Source organism: Mya arenaria, chromosome 17 (assembly GCF_026914265.1).
Source record: "Mya arenaria isolate MELC-2E11 chromosome 17, ASM2691426v1".
Classification (NCBI taxonomy): domain Eukaryota; kingdom Metazoa; phylum Mollusca; class Bivalvia; order Myida; family Myidae; genus Mya; species Mya arenaria.
Genome location: NC_069138.1, coordinates 47,906,322 through 47,924,980, shown reverse-complemented (window position 1 = coordinate 47,924,980; position 18,659 = coordinate 47,906,322). Strand labels below are relative to the sequence as shown.

The window sequence follows — 18,659 nt, the reverse complement described above, 5'->3', positions numbered from 1 at the left end:
ATACATAACCAAACTAGATCCACCTCTACGTCGTCCGAAAAAATCAAACGTTTCTGCCTAAAGATATTTTGCTGTGTTTTCAACATTGTATTGACGTGTCAACCTGTAAACATGTAAGTTAGTATAAGTTCTGTCCGCAAAATATATTAATACGGTATGTCGACTTCACGGTAATTAAGTCAACGTATAAAGTATGTTCAACTAGTTTATCGACACAAACAAGTCGTCATAACAATTTAATAAGAGTGACGCCGTAATAATTGAATGTAACTAAATTGATAGCTTTGGAGAATAATATTGTACTGTTTCAATATTTTTTTCAATTTTGCAAATATGTAACCCCTTTTGAAATGTAAAATGTGTGTTTAACTAAGTAATCATATAATTACTTAGTAAGTAAACGATTATATTGATATGTGATGTGGCTGTCATGTTTTGTATGGATATCATTTATTGTTTGATTTTGTTATCTCGGACTTACACTCCACGCGTCATACAATAAGATATATAGATTATTGTAGGAAACAGAAAACATTCCACACAATGATATTTATTAAAAATAAAAGGAAGTGCATCAATAAAACTCGTATCAACGTCAGACAACAACAAATCTAAAGTAAATCACTGATTGGGAAAAATGGCACAAGCCATATATACGCAAGCATAGAGATACCCACATAACTAATACCTTAGAAGGAATGAAATAAAAGTACACGAACATATAATAAAGAAAGTCAATGAATGGAAATATAAGCCACAAGAAAAATATATACTAGATAATAATACAGCACATATATTGGACGGAATAACATAAAGAAATTATAAAATGAAATTTGAATTGTAAATTGTTTTCGATGAAATTAATTATGAAAGAAATAAAATAAAGATAATATAGAAAATAAAAAGCACACAGTAGTTAGGTACATATATGAATATATTGAAAGCTAAGCTAAATAATAAAATGTAAAACACACAGCTTTGCAACAACTACGCGCTGCGACTAACAAGTAAAATATTACATTGTGAATATTGTCCTGTAAACGCTCGAAATCCCTGTTGGATAAGCACATGTTATGGTAAAGAATAGCTCTGATATCTTCGGAGAAATCAGCGTAGACGACGGAGCCACAATATCATATGTATGTCCGGTGTAATAGCTGATGTCAAGAATATCGGTGAATCCTTCTTTCGATCCCACAACGAGGCTAAACACAACTGGAATTTCCGGAAGTGTATCGAATGCCTGTTCCCAGTCGATGTGAATAAGATGCTCGTTTCGAGATGCAAGCATTGGACTTCCTAAAAACATTATAATAGATTGTTTTCAAGATGTCATAGATGTTCAGCTTGACAAGTACTACATTAATTTTAGAAGACTAATTAAGCCCAAATTGATTTGCTATGATTAGCTCGGCATTACCTCTGACTATTATTCCTAAATTCTTGTGTAAGCCTTTACATTTTAGCTGCAATGAAACAATATTAATCCATGGACATAGTTAAACTTGCAATCATGTTAAAAGTTAAATGTAACAACCATAAAAAAAGTTTGAGCAGTATAATTGTTCTAAACAAGTTAATCGAAGTAGATTGCCATAATGTAGACAATTCGAAATTATACAAATTAAATATGCAATGCAAATGCAATGCAGTCGTTAAAAAGGTTTGTACTTCAAGTTTAAAACGATTGATATTTATAAACCGCTGTGTACAGCAGTCAGTCTAATAAAAATCATAGCATATGACTATGTTGTTTTTGTCAACGCTTGTTGCAGATGACTTTCTTCGCCAATGTTTTGAGTATTAACGGATTCTGTGATAAAATCATGCTTCTTCCGATGTTATCGTTTTATGCACATTTGTATTAATCAATAATTAACTTTAGTCTGAATCATTTTTTTTCTTAAATTCTTTGATAAACATGACATAATTATTTGAAGTTGTTGTAGGATATCATAAAGTCTCACCTGACAAGACTGGAGGTTGGCTGATGGTGAATAAGGAGGCATTAACGGCCTCACCTCTATGTTGTCCAGTGTTTGTAGCCCTTACGTGCACGTTTAATGTTTCTGTATTGTGCAATGTTAGTCCGCGAGCAGTTGCCACTGTCTTCAAGTGAACATTGGTCCAGTCTACAATGGTAGCATTTCTATCGTCCGATATGCAATATTCGTAAAAGTCAATACCGGATATATCTTCGAATCCTGACCAACTGATTTGTACCATAGATGTATTTGATTGTATTTTAGTAGGGCCTACAGTAAGCGGTATTGAGCTGATCAGACCTTCGTTTACTGGTAGAATGTTAACTGTTGCTTGGTTTGAGGTAATGAAGTCCATGGATACTGTATTAGAAGCTACAGTTGTTGTCGTTGCTAGTTCAACATTATTGACACAGTTGATATTGACGTAGACCTTTTCGCCGTGGTTAAGCTGCAGGAGGTTCGACTCACACGATGACAGAGTATCTGCATACCACTGGTATTGTACATTGTCTTTGTTTGGAAGCATTCCTGCAACATATACGAAGGTTGAGTATGAATTGCACACGTCCGTGTTGTATAAATCAAATTTGTAATATATTAGTGATTTCCTTGTAAAATTATAAACTTACTAATTTTCCGTCTGGCAAACTTCAAATTACATTGTATACCAACTAATACGTTACAGTAAGACTTACCAATAGAACAAGTACAATGTTTGATATTGCTCTCATCGTCTAGGGCATTCCAGGTTGCATTAACCTGCACTCTCGAAGCGATTTCACCCGACTCATTGACATAGACTACCGTTGCTAAAGCCTCCACATCGGTGATAATCGGAGAAGTGTGGTCAATAATAATTGGTTCTGTTGATTGGAAAACAGATGCCAGGCCTGCATGATTCTCAGCTATAACCGTCGTATATAATTTCATCGCATGCCCAAGATGGCCTTTAATAATCCCACTCATTATATCAACATGAATGGGAGTTAATGGCTGAATTTGAAAGCCCCCAGGTGTAGTACCAGCACCAATTTGTACCTGGAATTATATCATAAAAGGCATGAAAGTCATAACCATTAGTTAATGTATCCGAAAATAAAAGCACTATATATATATCATATGCATGAACATCCCTATTAGCCACAGCAGGTATACTAACATGAAATTTCGTAATAAATAATCAAATACCTAAATAAAACGTTAAAAACAATCCTGTTTATCGATATTTCAATTTGAAGGAGTGTTATTATAATCATGTTAAACGTATCCAAGCAAATGAACTTTAAGTTTAAAAATTGCAATTTCTATTTCATACCATTTTCAGATCACTTTCTTTATCCTGAATCATAGCAGTAACAGCTACAGAATCATGTCTGATTTGCCGAACATGAAGAGCTTTTGTTTTGTTTTCAATAATTGACGAACATTTTTGTAAAACAATTGTTCCTAAGATGTTGTTGATATTATTATGATTGTCAACACTTAAAGTAATATTATGGGCTTCTCTTTTATTGGACACAAACGTGTATGAAAATTCAGTAACTTGTTGATGATTCAGAACAGTTTGCATTCTAGTAATAAAACGATTGATTTGGAGAATAACTGAATCAACTAAAGCATTTTCAATAGACCCTTCAATTCTGTATACGGCATCTCTGTCTAATTGTGCAACAATTGTCTTCGTCCAATTATCATTCGAATCGTCCAAGAATTCAATGACACCCGTGTTTTCAAATCGGATACAGTTGTAGCCTTGAGGTGGAGAAGAATCGATGATAACCCCCGGTGATGCAATAAGATCACTTTCATGTCCCGCGGCATCAATTGCCTTGACAACGCCGTAGTAAACGCTGCCAGGAATCAAGTCTAAGTCTATGAACATAACGGTCGTCTTGAGGTATACTTGTGTGAAATTCGTACTAGAATAAGGAGGCCCCCGCTTTTCCACAACAGCAGCATAGTAACTTTTTATTCCTGAACAATGGTCCTGAAACCCATGCCACGAAAGTCCCAGAGAGGTAACGGACGATTGGTATGCAACGTTCTTATGCGTAATTGTATTAAAAACAACGCCATCTGACGGTGGGGTCGTATCGACAATGAATCCGTCCGACGAAACCGAAGTGTGAAGCCATGCAGTATTCACGGCAGTGACAGTAAAATAGTATCTAACAGCATGCTCCAAAGTCAGATTACCGATAGAAATTTTTGTTTTCAAGCCCATATGCTGTGATGCAAATACGTCATCGACTGAAACAATGCAACCTTGCAATAACAATCTCATAATCAAAAGCTTGTTCCCAGCTAAGTCTACTATGAATGCAATGAGCTTATGAAATAAGTTTAATTTTGAAAACGATAACTAACGGTTTAAATCTAAAACATATCAACATGTTTATATATGTATGTACCGTTCGGTGAAGTTCCTAAAGCAACCAAGTAATGTTGTATATCGCTCTGTTGCTCACTAAAGACCCCGGACCAACACGCCGAAATCTCATCAGTCCAGTCGATGAAGTCAAGATCTGTTGCACAATTTTCCATCCCTTCGATGATATATCGTCCTCTAAGCACACTTGGTGGCGTTTGATCAACCTTAATAGATTTAGACGTAAAGATTGCAAATTCACTTGGTCCGTACCAAGTTTTTACGTAAATGTCGTAGAGCTCGCCATGAATAAGCGATCTATTAATAGGCAGGCAGTGAACAAATTCTTGTCGCAAACCTATATCAACCCAAGGGAACTCTTTTTGTAAATCGAAAATCCCCTCTCCATACGGCTGATTATGAATTCCTATGCTCCACTCAAATCTATGAATGCCTGTAACCTTTCTTGAATGTTCGACCTGCGTCCAGTGACCGGCGAGACAAGCAGATGAGGCTGTTAAAGTCAAAGGCTTGAACTGAAGTCCTCCAAACACTGCAAACCGTGTCAAGTCGATATCAGTCGTGTTAAATGCATCAATCTCAACGCAAGTCATATTTGTTTCAGCTTCAATACATGGTTTTCCAACTATAGCGCATGTGCAGTCCTTGTTGCAAAAATGAACGTCACAAGAGTGTTTCTCTAGTTCGAGTATTCCCCGCTGATTTTCAATAACGGGAGATGTCACACTGGACAATGCAAACAGGGATACACGTGCAACCGAGCTGTTTAAACCTACACTGTTTGCAGTCCAAACTGAAACAATTATAAGATCATCAGTTTTTAACGCTTCAGTAAGTGTGAAGTTTCCATGTTGTTCCTCTGATGTGTTATCATGGTTCTGGATGAGAACACCACCGGACAGTTCCTGTTTGCTGAAATATCTTGAAACAGTAACATAATATCTTTCTATACCAGATTCCTGATCGTAGAAACCATACCAAGTCAAGGAGACATTAGAGTAGAGTCCATTGGTATCTCTATAATTTTCCCAAAGCATTTGTGGTTTCAGACCACCCTGGTGTGGGGGAGTCGAGTCGATAAGAATATCATTTGTTTTCTCTGTTGAACATAGCCCTGCTGCGTTACAACTGGTAATAACAACAAAATATATGTCCCCATTATTCAGCCAGTTTTTTCCATCTAAGCTAATGGTGTAGTGTTTTCCGATCCGAGATGTACTTTTTCAACGGGTGTGTGTCCTTCATGATGGGTAAAGAGAGATAACTCGTGATTAAATATCGGGCTTTCGTCGTCTAAAAACTCCCAAAAACACTTTGATAATTGACTTTTCCCATTGAGCGGTTTTGTCTTTTACCGTGTTATAATCAAGCATAATTGAAGGTTTTATTTTGTTGTACGGAGCTGTAACGTCAACGAGAATCGCATCAGATGCACTGGAAACGTTCATTCCGACTCCATTGAAGGCCCACACAGTTGCAAAAATAGGCGTTTTAATGGGCAAAGATATATTCGACTTAATCATATAAGAGTGAAGCAGGGCATTGAAAGAAGGAACAATATCACACATGCTTTTCTGACGTCCTAAACACACTTCAAAATGATCGATATCAGACTGAGGGTCTTCAAATCCAGCCCATTGTAATTTCAGTGACGTGCTGTGAATATCAATCAAACATAATTAAGAAAAAATTCTTCGAAAAAATGTTCAAAATGTCATTACGGGTAAAATTGCATGGATACGGCTGATTTAAATCTTGTTAAACATTTTGATTTTATACTGACTTTAACGGTAAATATCTGCTGTGATGGATACCAGACCCGGCTTGAACACGACCCATAATAGGTGGGGAATTGTCCAGTATTATTCCATCTGAAGATCTTTGTGTACAAAGGCCAGCTTTATTACAGCTTTCTACTGTTGTATAATATTTCTCTCCCGGAATAAATGGACCATTCCATAAAACATCTAAAAACCAAATGCATACAAACATATCGATAACATGCATACTCATCAAAAAACATAAAATTGCTAAAATCCACATACAACCATGAAGATACGTTTAAATATACCTTGTTTCAACCCAACGTTTGTTAACAGTTGAACGTCTGTAGCGTAATGGTCTGTTCCAAGTCCTACATTGAAATAGTCTATGTCGCTTTCAATGTCTGAGAAATCCTTCCAGTTTGCATGGATCGTGTATATGTCTGATTGATAGTCAAGATCTACCTGAAATACAAAGGTATAAGTCAGTGTGTGTATATTTGTACAGGCTGGTAATAATAATGCTACTGTTTGAAAGCATTCATGCGTTCCAGCCGTTTTCAATTGCATTCCTCACAATACATATATATGTATATATTTCGATACAACATGCTTTGATGCAGATTAGGACACGTCTTATCGAATAAAACCACATTATTTAAGGCAATAATTGGTTGTAATAAAATATCGCAAACAATTAACCTTGCTTTCCCAGTTTCCATCCAAAACGTGTCCTCCTGTAGGTGGTGTTCTATCTAAGATAAATTGTTTTGACACGATTGCACTCGGAATATCTGCCCTGTTGATCGCCTGTAAAAATTCAGTTACCATTAGTAGTATTGTCACATGAATATATGGTCATACCCGGTTTTTCATTTACAAGTTTAATTTATTCGATTCTTTTACATTTCTTTGCTTTCCAAGAGCTTACCTGCACCAAAATGAAGTATTGATGGCCTTCTAGAATATTTGAATCATGAAGATCTATGTTCACAGTATCTGAATAATACTTTGTCATTGATAAGGTATCCACCATTGTAGTGCTTGATCCGATTCCGACATTGAAATAACTAATTCCGCTGTGATCATCATGAAAACCAACAAGTCGTATGCCAATTGTGTCACTGCTATAGTATGCAAGTTGTCGTTCAAAGTGAATTTTCCCCTCCGTTGGAGGTGAAGTGTCAGTAACCAGCGCTGTGGAAATAACCATTGACGAAAGTCCAAAATGGTCAGAACCTGCAATAAATCTAGCAATTAGTATTTTGATATTTACTCTTAACGTCAACGTTCTGCTTTTGAATTTCAATAGCACAAGCTCGAAAGGTTTTTATGTGCTCCATTTGTTTCATTAGTTCTTTTTTGCTACGGTTAGTCCAACTGCTCAATACAAAGAAGTAATAACTTGGTTGCATACAAGAATATTGGGCTGTTTATTCAATGATCGAAAACCAATTTTATGTTTTCGTTATACTATTAAGTAGAATGAATTTTGAGTATTGTATTTTACCGTTTACAGTAAAATAAACTGAAGTCCCATCAGCGATGCCAGCTAGAGATAACATGACTGCCGTTTCTCGTCCTGTGCTACGAAACGAAATAATATCGTCTCGGTTTGGACTGTAGCCTGTACAAACCAATATAAGGGTTATTAGTTACATATAATATCCATCAATTAAGACACATGGACAAATGATCGTAACATCAATAAATCTTACTTCAATTATATCAAGTATCTGAAGTAAATGAAAATGTAACGTTTGCTGAAACATTGTATTTTTAGCGTTTTCTTAAAAAATGGTTTTGCAAACGTATTATATAAATGCACTTTAACGATATTGTACGTACCAACGCCGATAGAGTAATGTTGCATGTCCTCTGGATATCCAAGAAGTGAAGCGCCCTTTTCTTTAATAAATGTGTCCCATGTGATAACAGCATGTTCAATGTCAGTAATATACCCATTGACGTTTTGAATTTCAATTTTCCCAGGGATGGGAGCAGTGTTGTCTAAAATAAATCCGTCACTGCAAGACTTTATTTCGTCAAGTGATTCTGTAAACCACTCCCTTTCAACAACCGTCGCGTTCGAGGAAGCACAAAGGTAGAAAGTTGCGTCAAGAAACACATCGGTTTCTTCGAAAATAGCAAAACCGTCCGATGTGACCTTTTCTTTTAAACACGAAACATCAGTGTTGCAATCATTGGTTACATGTCGTGATGTCATCAAAAACCATGACACATAACGTTCATTCGCATGCATTACTGCTGCGGCTGGCCTTAATTTACTAGTTCCAAAGTCAAGCTCGTTGTCGTGTAGATAAGTATACATGTCGCCAACATCCGAACTGTGAATTATCTGATAAAGAGAAACGTTATTATCAGAATATACAGATGCTAATTACTGATCTGTAGTTTGATGAAACGATGCTTTATTAAAATGATTGTTTGTAACATTCAGAAATTAATGGCGTTACCGATTGAATTTGCGTCCAAGATTCCGATCTGGTATCAAAGTCGTAAACAACATTTGCATCGTAAGTTCCAAAATCTAACGTTGCTAGCTTTTCGCAGCCACTTATTAATTGTCCGCTGACGGAGTATGCTTTAATACAAGCATATGAAGAAAAATGTCCATGGACTGGCAGTACGACACAGTCCTCAACCTAAAATTGGAAAAATATATATATATAAGCAATTGTTTACAATTCAGGATAACTTCATGTGTATTATGCTGTGTTGCAAATGTTTGACTATTAATACTAGTGTTAAATTTACAACAACATTAACGGTTTAGGAACATAACCAAACCATATTCTTACCGTTATATTGATAGAGTCATCAGTAATAGATTTCCAAGGGAGGAGGGTCTTACGACCCTCTACGTCCTGAGCTAAAGTCCATTGATAGAATGCTATACCAATATCCTTGTCCTCAAGGGACCAATGTAATTTGACATGGACACACGTGTCTCCAAGCAATAAAGATGCCTCGGTTATCTCCAAAACTGGATTAAGTCGTTCAATAGAGAATTCATTCGATTGTACCGGTTTGGTGCATTCCAGTTTTGAACAAACCTTTACTTCAGCAACATACTTCTTGTTAGTAAGGAAGTTAAACTCTAAAATGGAATGGTTGGTATCTATAGGCTGTCGATAAGGCACAACAAATGTCTTGTTATGTCCTGCGAATGAATTGTTTTCGCTGACGCCAACACTGAATCCTAGTTCAACAATTTTATAAAGAGAAGCAATATCTTGATCGACAAACTTCCAGCTAACAACAAGCTTTTTTGGCTGAAGAATAACATTTTGCACCTGGCATAAACAAAGCTTAATACCCCTAATGTCATGAACAATAGTTGAATCTTCAACTTCTATAGCCAATTCCGGTCTATTTACAAATGGTCTAATGAAAGTGTCCCTGCCCTCTGTGGAAACAATACCATCTTCTGAAGTTACAACAGTTTTGTACGGAGTGTTGATGATATAGCGTTGGCCAACGTGCAGCGGATCATTAATTGTCACACGCGCTGAGTTGTTTGCCAAGGTAACGTCGTACGTATTACCTACTTGGTTCGAGCAGTCATGCCCAATATTGACAGACAGTGAATGCGTTAATTCGTCTTTGTCTAAAATCATGATTCCATTAGAAAAAGAAACCGAAACTCCTCCGGTGCCGGATGACCTTAACAAGAAAACATATTTGACATTTGGTCGGATATCAATTGAGTGTATGCAATACGAGTTGCTGTTGCTTATAAGTTGAAAATTAACAACATCATCAGTAGCATTAGAAAGTCCGACGCCTGCTTCTAAAGTTAAATTCTCGTGTAAGGAACCTTTCCATCTTGCACAAAGCACTTCCTTCGTAAAATGAGCGTTAACGTCAATAAAACTGTTATTCACTGAGGGATCTATATCAAAAATAACAATTTGTCCTGGAGGATATCTTGCTGGCAGACGAAATGGTTGACTGGCTAGAGATAGATAATGACCAGCATTGTTGTAGACATGCATCTTAATGTAAAACTCGAGATTATTGTCCGTATCTTGTAACTGTAAACGGCGTAAGGGATATCTAAAGCATCCACCAGAGTACGAAGAGCACGGGAGAGATGTATCCAGACGCCATTCCAGATACGGTGTTGCAGCAATACCGTTATGCGCTGTGAAGAAAAAAACATAGCTACAATTAATATCAGATACAATCGCTCAAAACTACGACACAGATTTGCCCAAATCAATCATTAATACAATAGTTAGGTTAAATGTTTACCTACCAATCTGGAAATATATTTGATCGATTTGTGCAGTCTGCTCTTCGTCATATAGTGTGTTGCTATCCCATCCAAATACAATGTGCTCAGATTCGACAATAACTTTAGGAAGGGTTCTATTCAAAGGCGGTGTTTGATCAATGAGTACAGGGCCTATTGTTGCAATTCTCTCCAAACCAGCTTTATTAATTACTTTAACAAAAATGTAGAATATTTCGTCCGAACTTATGCCTTCATGTCTTCGTTTGAAATAGTTTTTCTTTTGTGTAGACTGATACTCTCTAATGGACGGACTCGCTATTTCGGTAGGACTTACTCCTAGTCCAACAAAGAAATCATCAATTTGACTTCCGCCTTCCTCAATATCCCAAGTGATAAATACGTTATCATTCGGAAGATAGATAAGTGTATCGTTTGTATACAAGGATAAGTGCTCGCAAAGAAACGAAGAAATATCTTCATCCTTCTCTTTTATTTCATCTATCTGATACATTTCGGTAATCTTGTGTGACTCAACATCAGCACCACAAATACTCTGGCAAACGGACGTATTATGAAGCTTTGCTCTTTGCATGTTTGTCTGCATTACATATACTTCGCCATGAAAACATAGTAGGCTTTCTGACAATTTTCCTTGCTGTAGAGTCATATTTCTAAATTCTGGAGGGGAAATATCACGCGTAATGCCATCTGAACACGCAGGCCTCGAAGGTTCCATGGCATTATTAAGTGCAATAACAGTCACAAATCGCTTTCCGGTAAAAGTCGTTGGGATCCGGACCGATTCTTCGGAGAAAGGAAGCTCCCTAAGAATCGATACACTTGGTACTTCTGTAAAGTTGTATAGATCTTGTGAACTAAGACATCGGTCGGACAAACCGACCCTGTACAGTTTGATGCCACTTTCGTGGTCTATAAAACCATGCCAGTGAACAAGAATGGAATGGTCACTTGTGTAGTCAATGTCAGGGGAATCATCTGGACCTGATGGGATAAGCAAATAGTATTGCCATTAAAGAACGATAAAGACATACGTTGCATGATGTGATTTGGGTTTTTTAAATACAAACATATATATGTATATATTTTAGAGTATGGTTTACTTACCCTCATAAACAACACCTTCTGAAGGTGGCGAATCATCAACAAGCACGTCAATGTGTTCCGTTGTTGAAAGCCCAGCCATGTTTGTTACTTTTATAGTAAAATAGTAGTTTCTGTTATGATTGCCAATGTGTATATGCTTGACATTTAGTTTATTGAGTGGTATTGTGTAGTTAAAGAATGCACAATCACCAATATTCGGGCAGTAACACAGTGCAGTTAAGCATGAATCCTGAAATTAGAAAACAGTGCATTCAAACACATTTTTGTTATACGCAAATTATCACACAAATGACAAGTAACATTTCTTATTGATATCAGCGATACATATACATACATTTATGGTCCTCACAGCAAGGTGCCCACTTAATAGCTCGGTCATTGTGTCGGCTATTCCAAATGTCCAGTGTATTTTAGATAAGCCACTATGTGGATCAAGCGCATTAAACGTCATTTGCATCTTGGAAAGGTCCGTGCTATTATGTACATACAGCATTTCGTATCCATCTTTCTTAAGCCAAATGTTATTGATTTGTGGTACTGAACGATCAATAAATACAGTTCGGTTATCGCTTATGGTATTTCCAGCTATATCAATAGCCTTTATGTTCAGTGTGTATGTATCGCCGTCTTTAACATTCAAATCCTTGCAAAATGATTGATTCGTGAAGGAGGGGACAGGTTTCTCTGCAGTGAATGGATCATGATTTATGCTCCACGAAACATTGTATGCAATGATACCGTATACATTTAATGTCCCAGTAACAGGTATTTCTCCAGTTTTTTGCTCGTAAGCTCCTATTATGAACCCATGCGGGTCGGGCTCAATAGGATTCAGAAGTTTATTATGTATGTAGAAATTGTTATAAAAATAATCTTTCCAGCTAATGCAGACATCATTGTGGTGGGTTTGCCATGTATAATTTGTAGCAGGTGAGGATGATGTAAATCTAAACGGTTTTTCAGTCCAGATTTGAATGGACGAAGTGTTATCATAGAGAAGAAAGCGGCGACACTGTTGAACATTTTCTGCAACATCCTTCACTTCGAGAGTCAAGCAATAGAGCCTTGGTGTGTCTGAAGTAAGATTTAGGTCCATGTTTGTGACAGTGTGGTTAACCTTTTTACTTACAACGTTTGTTGTGTAATCTACCTTTAACGTCCCTTCAGAGGGCAAAACTTCATTTACTCGTATTTCGTAGCTCTCGATTGATGAAGCGGTGTGTGAGACTCCTCCTGGAGGGACAGGGTCCACCCAACCGTTAAACTTAACATTGTGTATGGAAGAACGTGTAATCCTTTTATTCAGTTGCAAAGGCTGATAAGTGCACGTCGAATGTTTTAAACAGTGTTCAGGTGGTTGATTGTCAAACCGATAGCAAACTTTTCGTTGTTCTGTAGTTTTGTGGTAAGGCTTAGCGTTGAGAACAGTATGGATTGCCCCTCTAGTGTTCTTTGCTTTCAAATAACCGCCACCTTTTGCTTCGAAGTCCAAGCATAAGCTGTTCGAAATTTGATAGTATTAATAATAATCATTATTTTAGAATTCCTTTCAATAGAGATATGTTAAAAGTTGATTGAGTTATAATGAACAATTTACTTACGCCTCTCCATTTGTCAGTTTGTAGGTACTTGCAGTAACTGTCAAATTGCCTGAATCTTGATGCGTACTAGTAACAGACTGACTCAAGTTTATGTCAGCAAGTTGCTTTTCTGTTGATATCGTAGCGAATGTTCCTACATCAAATATATGTTAAATGTGTAATATCACCGGCATAGTTGAAATATAACCAAATTATATCTAAATAAACGACAAACGTGTACACAATGCATCTTTAATTTATTTCTTGCGAAGCCTGAATGTGGTCAATGAGGGGTATAAATTCATTTGTGTGAACGACTTTCTGAAACTAAGCAATGGTAAAAACATACCTGCCACAGATTGGCGTTTGATATATATTGTTGTGTCCGTTATACCAAAGTTCTGTTCAACAATAAAGGACTGACGCGAAGAGCTGGAAATATTAATTGTGAAGTCCGTGTCTAAATTAAATTGCAATACAGACGGTTGATAGTTTCCATACATATCTTGTAGATACTGACACTCGGTAGAAGAAGTCGATGACATTGCTCTTTTCTTTTCACCGTTAGGACCGATAGCAACGGTGTCACAAGTTGATATCGATGGTGGCTTATCTGGTTGACATGATGTTTCTCCAAGTGTTGAAATCTTTCTAAACCCCGTTGCACATATGCAATCCTTTGTAAGATTATTTGTACTACAGCTTCCAGGCCAACAATAGTGGTTGTTCCAGGAACACATTCCTAGATTATATATTTTCATTTTACTGGAACAAATCTGTTACAATTATCTATGTAGACAAAATGTACAACCATAAAACAATTACCAAAAAGTCACATTTATTAGACCAAGAAAAGCCGATGGTCGTATCTGTTTTATATTATAGTTACATATTAAAAGATAACACATTGTGGCAATAGACACCTAATGTCCATAACAACGAAACAATTACTATCAAACATTATTCAAAAAAATCAATATCATGATGTATTGTCTTCAAAGCATAACACCTTACTCTGACACTCCTTGTCTCTGTTGTAACGCTTGAAAAAGACGTTGTCATCGTTACACTCTTTGCAGATGACGTCGTAGGCTGTTGTGCAGCTTCGGCGTTTACACTCGCTGATTCCACGACAATCTGAACAATAAATGGGTGTTCTCAGAATAAACTGTCCAATACCACGTGTTTATACTCCCCTAGAAAGGATACATGGCAATCACAGTGTTCACCCTGGTGATAAACGGCATATTTGCGCCGTTAACTGTGTCGTTCCGAATATTTAATATAGTTTGTAAACAATAAACATGTTAAACTGCCTTTTTGAATGTACAACAAAATGTTTAGCTCGATATCAGACTTTTGACGCATAATGAAAATATAGATTTATAGTGGTTTACCAGTAATTTCCGTTAAATGAGTATTGATATTATTTAAAGTAAATTTCAGATCTCTGAGAGTTCGAGATCAGCTGTTGGCGAAACAAGACGTGCTAATTAACTGCTTAATAAAGATGGCATGTGTTTATTGCTAAGATCAAAAGGTAAGCTGACGTTGGTCCTGATATATTATAGGGAATACTTTATGGTACATTACTGTGACCTCTTCAAGTAAATGTGTATATTATAGATTGTTTAAAGAACGATTTGAATTTGAAAATTATCGAAATAAGAAATTCGACAAAAGAAACAAGGCCAATGTGTGAAATTCGACCACAGGGACTGAAATAGGAAGTCGACATAACGGAAAAATCAACTCAAGCAGGTTGTTTTTGATAAAGAATAAGATGGAATAAATTCGGGACCGGAGAAAAAAGTCGACACAACAGGAAAGAGTCGAGATATCCGACGTCGACATAGCGAGTCTGGACTGTATACGCATATCTGAATGAATTAAAGTAATAAATGGTCAACTACAAGTTGTCACTTTGAGAATTTCGTTGTTTAATCAAATAGCTTCACAATTAAACAATAGCATATAGTTTGTTCTCTTTGTTTGCTATGCATTGGAAATAAAAAATAGTATCAATTATTTTCTTAATCCTATTGTGAACCAAAATGTACTTCCGTTAAAGTCCGGGTGATTATTTTTTCATTGTCGTACATTGAACTCTAAACACTATTGATTGTCAAATAATTAAATACAGCTTACTTTGTATTGACCGAATAAGTCTATTGAACGAGGAAGACAAAATCTAACGAACACCGATTTTAATGTTATAAAAGCTAAACAAACTAGGGTTTAAATAATATTTCATTTTCTAGTAGAACACTTGATTAAATAAACAAAATGTACAACTTTTCTATCACTATTACTTTATTGTATTCGATTTCGTAACGAGTAATTTATAACAGATGGACAAGAGAAAACAACAGAAATATAGTGGCTTGCCGAGTTACCGTCTACATACGTGCCCGAGAGTCGCATTTTTCTATCCGGATCAGACACACATGATATATATCTTTCTAGCGTATCTAAATTTACTTTTTTGTTAAAACAAATTGACATCTCACCAAAAAATCACGTGCGATGATGTTTACTGGCGTCATGACGCGCATTAATTTGTATTCAATGCGTACGTCAATATAACGTCTTTTAAGGGTTATTTTGTTTTGCTTTGAAGCTATATTTTTGTAAAATAATGTTTATGGAAATCATCTATTAAAATATCATAATTTCACAAAGTGTTTAATAAAACAAACAAAGGCATTGCGTCACAGCGAGTGACTCATCAAAAATCGGGTGCCAGATAGAGTTTCCCAGCACGGCTGAATTCATCGGTATGTTTATCCGGTATGCTAGAAAATATATTTATACTATAGTATAACGTTGACTATATCATTTACCTGTTTGACAACAAGACCCATAAAAAGCGTCTGTACAAGAACACCGTGAGCTGAATATACCCCCATTATAGCAAATGCCATTACAAGTTTCCGAGTCATAGTTGTCATTGTTGAGTCCACAATTATTTAAGCACTCATTATAAGACCACGACGATTTACAGCAAAGTTCTCTCGACCTATATCTGTATCCACCCCCACACGTTCTAGAACATTCACTCCAAGGTTTCCAGTTAGTCCATTCACACCTACTTTTACCATCAGAGCATCCAGCTGAGGCAGTTTTTACACATATTAATGTAAATGATAAAAAAGTAAAAATATTCCTTAATTTGAACATTTTTTTATCCTTTTAGCCGGGACTTTTAATTTGAACATTTTCTTATCCTTACCCGGGACTATCTTTTATACAATGGCATAGTGTTATCTCTACAGTTGTATATATACAGGCCGTGTTAGAGGAAGAGGAAGTTAAAGTGCAATTAGAATAAAGAATGACTGAGCAATTTTAAGTTAATCGTTGTAAGAAGCGCCTACCAGATAAACATTTGCGTATACATTTGGATAAAAAGTTATTATAGGACCTTAAACCACTTATCATATTTGCTATCATTATCAAAAACAAACATTACACTTGGGTCATTGAAAACCTCTTCCTTGTTATTATGCTGTGTCATTTGGCGCCGAGGAAATGTCGGATAATTTAAGTTCTTAAATAGGGGCAAACAAAATGTTGACACAAACCACAAATCAAATTGAAAGATGACATCTCAATGAGTTCTATGCTATGCATTGAAAAACAGTAATAGAAAAAAAAATATGCAAGTGTGCGAAGATGGCCCTAGGTTAATCACCTGAGTGAAACTTGCACATTGTAAGGGGTTTTTAAAAGTATGTTTATCAGATTTTTGACACCAGGGTCACTTATTTCTTTTAATTTACACAATTGTATCAATGAACCTGACGCTAGATGTGATAGCACGAAGCTGTGCCACCAGAGTAAATAATCCATTGATGATAAGCCCACATACTGCCAGGCGCGTACCCAGGCATACGCCAGTACGCCAATGCGTACACTTCGTCAGAAAAAAGCGAAAAAATAAAAGTTCCAAAAATGCAATAAAAAGTAAAGGCTGGGGGGGGGGGGGGTATAAGAAATAATTACGTCAGAATTTATTCGTTTGTTGGTGTTTATAGTGTAATACCTAAATTCCGCAAAAAAGGTGATAACGATGTAGATCTCAACTTAAGTTATACACGCGTAATTTTCCCATAACCTGCCAAATTGGTGTGGATCCTGTTGATCTCCTGGTAAATGATCCGAATGATGTTTACAAGGCGGGACTTTTAAAAATGACTGAACAGAAAGTTCTTTATTACCGTGGATCTAGCTCTTAAATGCGGGGTTTATGGTCTTTATTTCACAAAAATTCTCCAAATATTAAAAAAGTTATCTTTAAAAACCTTACCTGAATCGAGACTTGTTGACATTTGTTGCCGTGCACTTTACCGAATAAGTCACGTGGGTTCTCCACCGTGAGAAGAGTAAGAAATAACTGATCCGATTACGATAGTTGTATACCTGAGTGATAAATTTCATGTAAACGCCACAGCAAAGCACATTAACAGGTGCGTTTAATTATCATGTTTACAAATCGTCAGGTGTGCATGAATACAAGTTAGATGATATTCTGATTGTTATCATCATTTTAGTGCCGTGAAAGAACAGATATTTTCCCATACATTTTAAAAGCAAAATAATTAAGTATAGATCTATTTGTGTTAAGTTACAATATTTTATTAACTTATCTAGATGCTGTAAAGCATAGCATGGAGACAGTTTCAGACTCCGCATGTGTTTAAATATACCGGCGAGGTGCGCGGCTGTCAGACTTTTCAACCCCAAGACTTTTCAACCCCTTTGTCATTTGTGAAATCAAAGACTTTTCACCCCCTTTGTCATTTCAACCCCTAAAAGTGCTAAGCCTTTTCAACCCCACCTTAAACAAAAACTTTTCAACCCCTAATAAACGAAGACTTTTATATGTAATACATACAAAATATACATACTTAAAACACATGATAATACAATAATTCATTAAATATTTACATTTAAATAAGTAAAAAAAATGCTCGACTGTCCATTTAGCTATTTAGTCATTTAACCATAAATCTTCCTTATCTCCCTGAGGAAATCCTCACACAATATATTATGTGCATGGTACTGCTCCATCAATTAATTGAAACAGCGTTTGTTTGTTTTTCTTTTAGTTTTTTTAAACACTTTTTTAAAGAATTTTGTCATCAATAAAAAGGACAATAAAATGAGTTGAACTTTAAATAAAATTCTTCATAAAATTTCAAAATATCATGATTTAGCAGAAAATGTTTAAGAAATACAAAAGTATACATTGAGTTCAAAGATGTTATAAATGTATTATAGATTGAGTTCCAAATGCTTTCAAATTACATAAATGTAACATAAGATTTTATTAACGTTTTTTTATTTCTCAGTTTAAAAAAATAAGGACATTCTATTATAAAGTGGTATATATGTAAAAAAAAATGCTATAAGCATTGTATTTTCTTTTCATATATGCAATTAAAGAATGGAATGAAGGTCGCACATTCATTAATGGGCAACACGTGTGACATTGTCATAAATTCCTAAGGGATTAAGGGGCTTCATAACACCTTTAATTGAGGTTATAGTAAC

At 35.9% G+C, this 18,659-nt stretch overlaps 1 protein-coding gene across 1 annotated transcript; it reads right to left on the bottom strand.

Annotated features, from left to right (window-relative positions):
- Nucleotides 1–540: 540 nt before the first annotated feature.
- On the bottom strand, nucleotides 541–16,328 carry LOC128222711 (uncharacterized). The gene is given in 22 exon segments (XM_052931803.1): nucleotides 541–1,299; nucleotides 1,968–2,513; nucleotides 2,681–3,023; nucleotides 3,301–4,235; nucleotides 4,397–5,575; nucleotides 5,578–5,683; nucleotides 5,685–6,030; nucleotides 6,158–6,341; nucleotides 6,446–6,602; nucleotides 6,840–6,947; nucleotides 7,069–7,376; nucleotides 7,648–7,764; nucleotides 7,986–8,496; nucleotides 8,615–8,803; nucleotides 8,960–10,305; nucleotides 10,420–11,400; nucleotides 11,524–11,752; nucleotides 11,858–13,022; nucleotides 13,125–13,257; nucleotides 13,453–13,845; nucleotides 14,118–14,240; nucleotides 15,947–16,328. Coding segments are annotated over 22 exon segments (10,020 nt in total). The 5' UTR covers nucleotides 16,284–16,328; the 3' UTR covers nucleotides 541–1,015.
- Nucleotides 16,329–18,659: the final 2,331 nt, after the last annotated feature.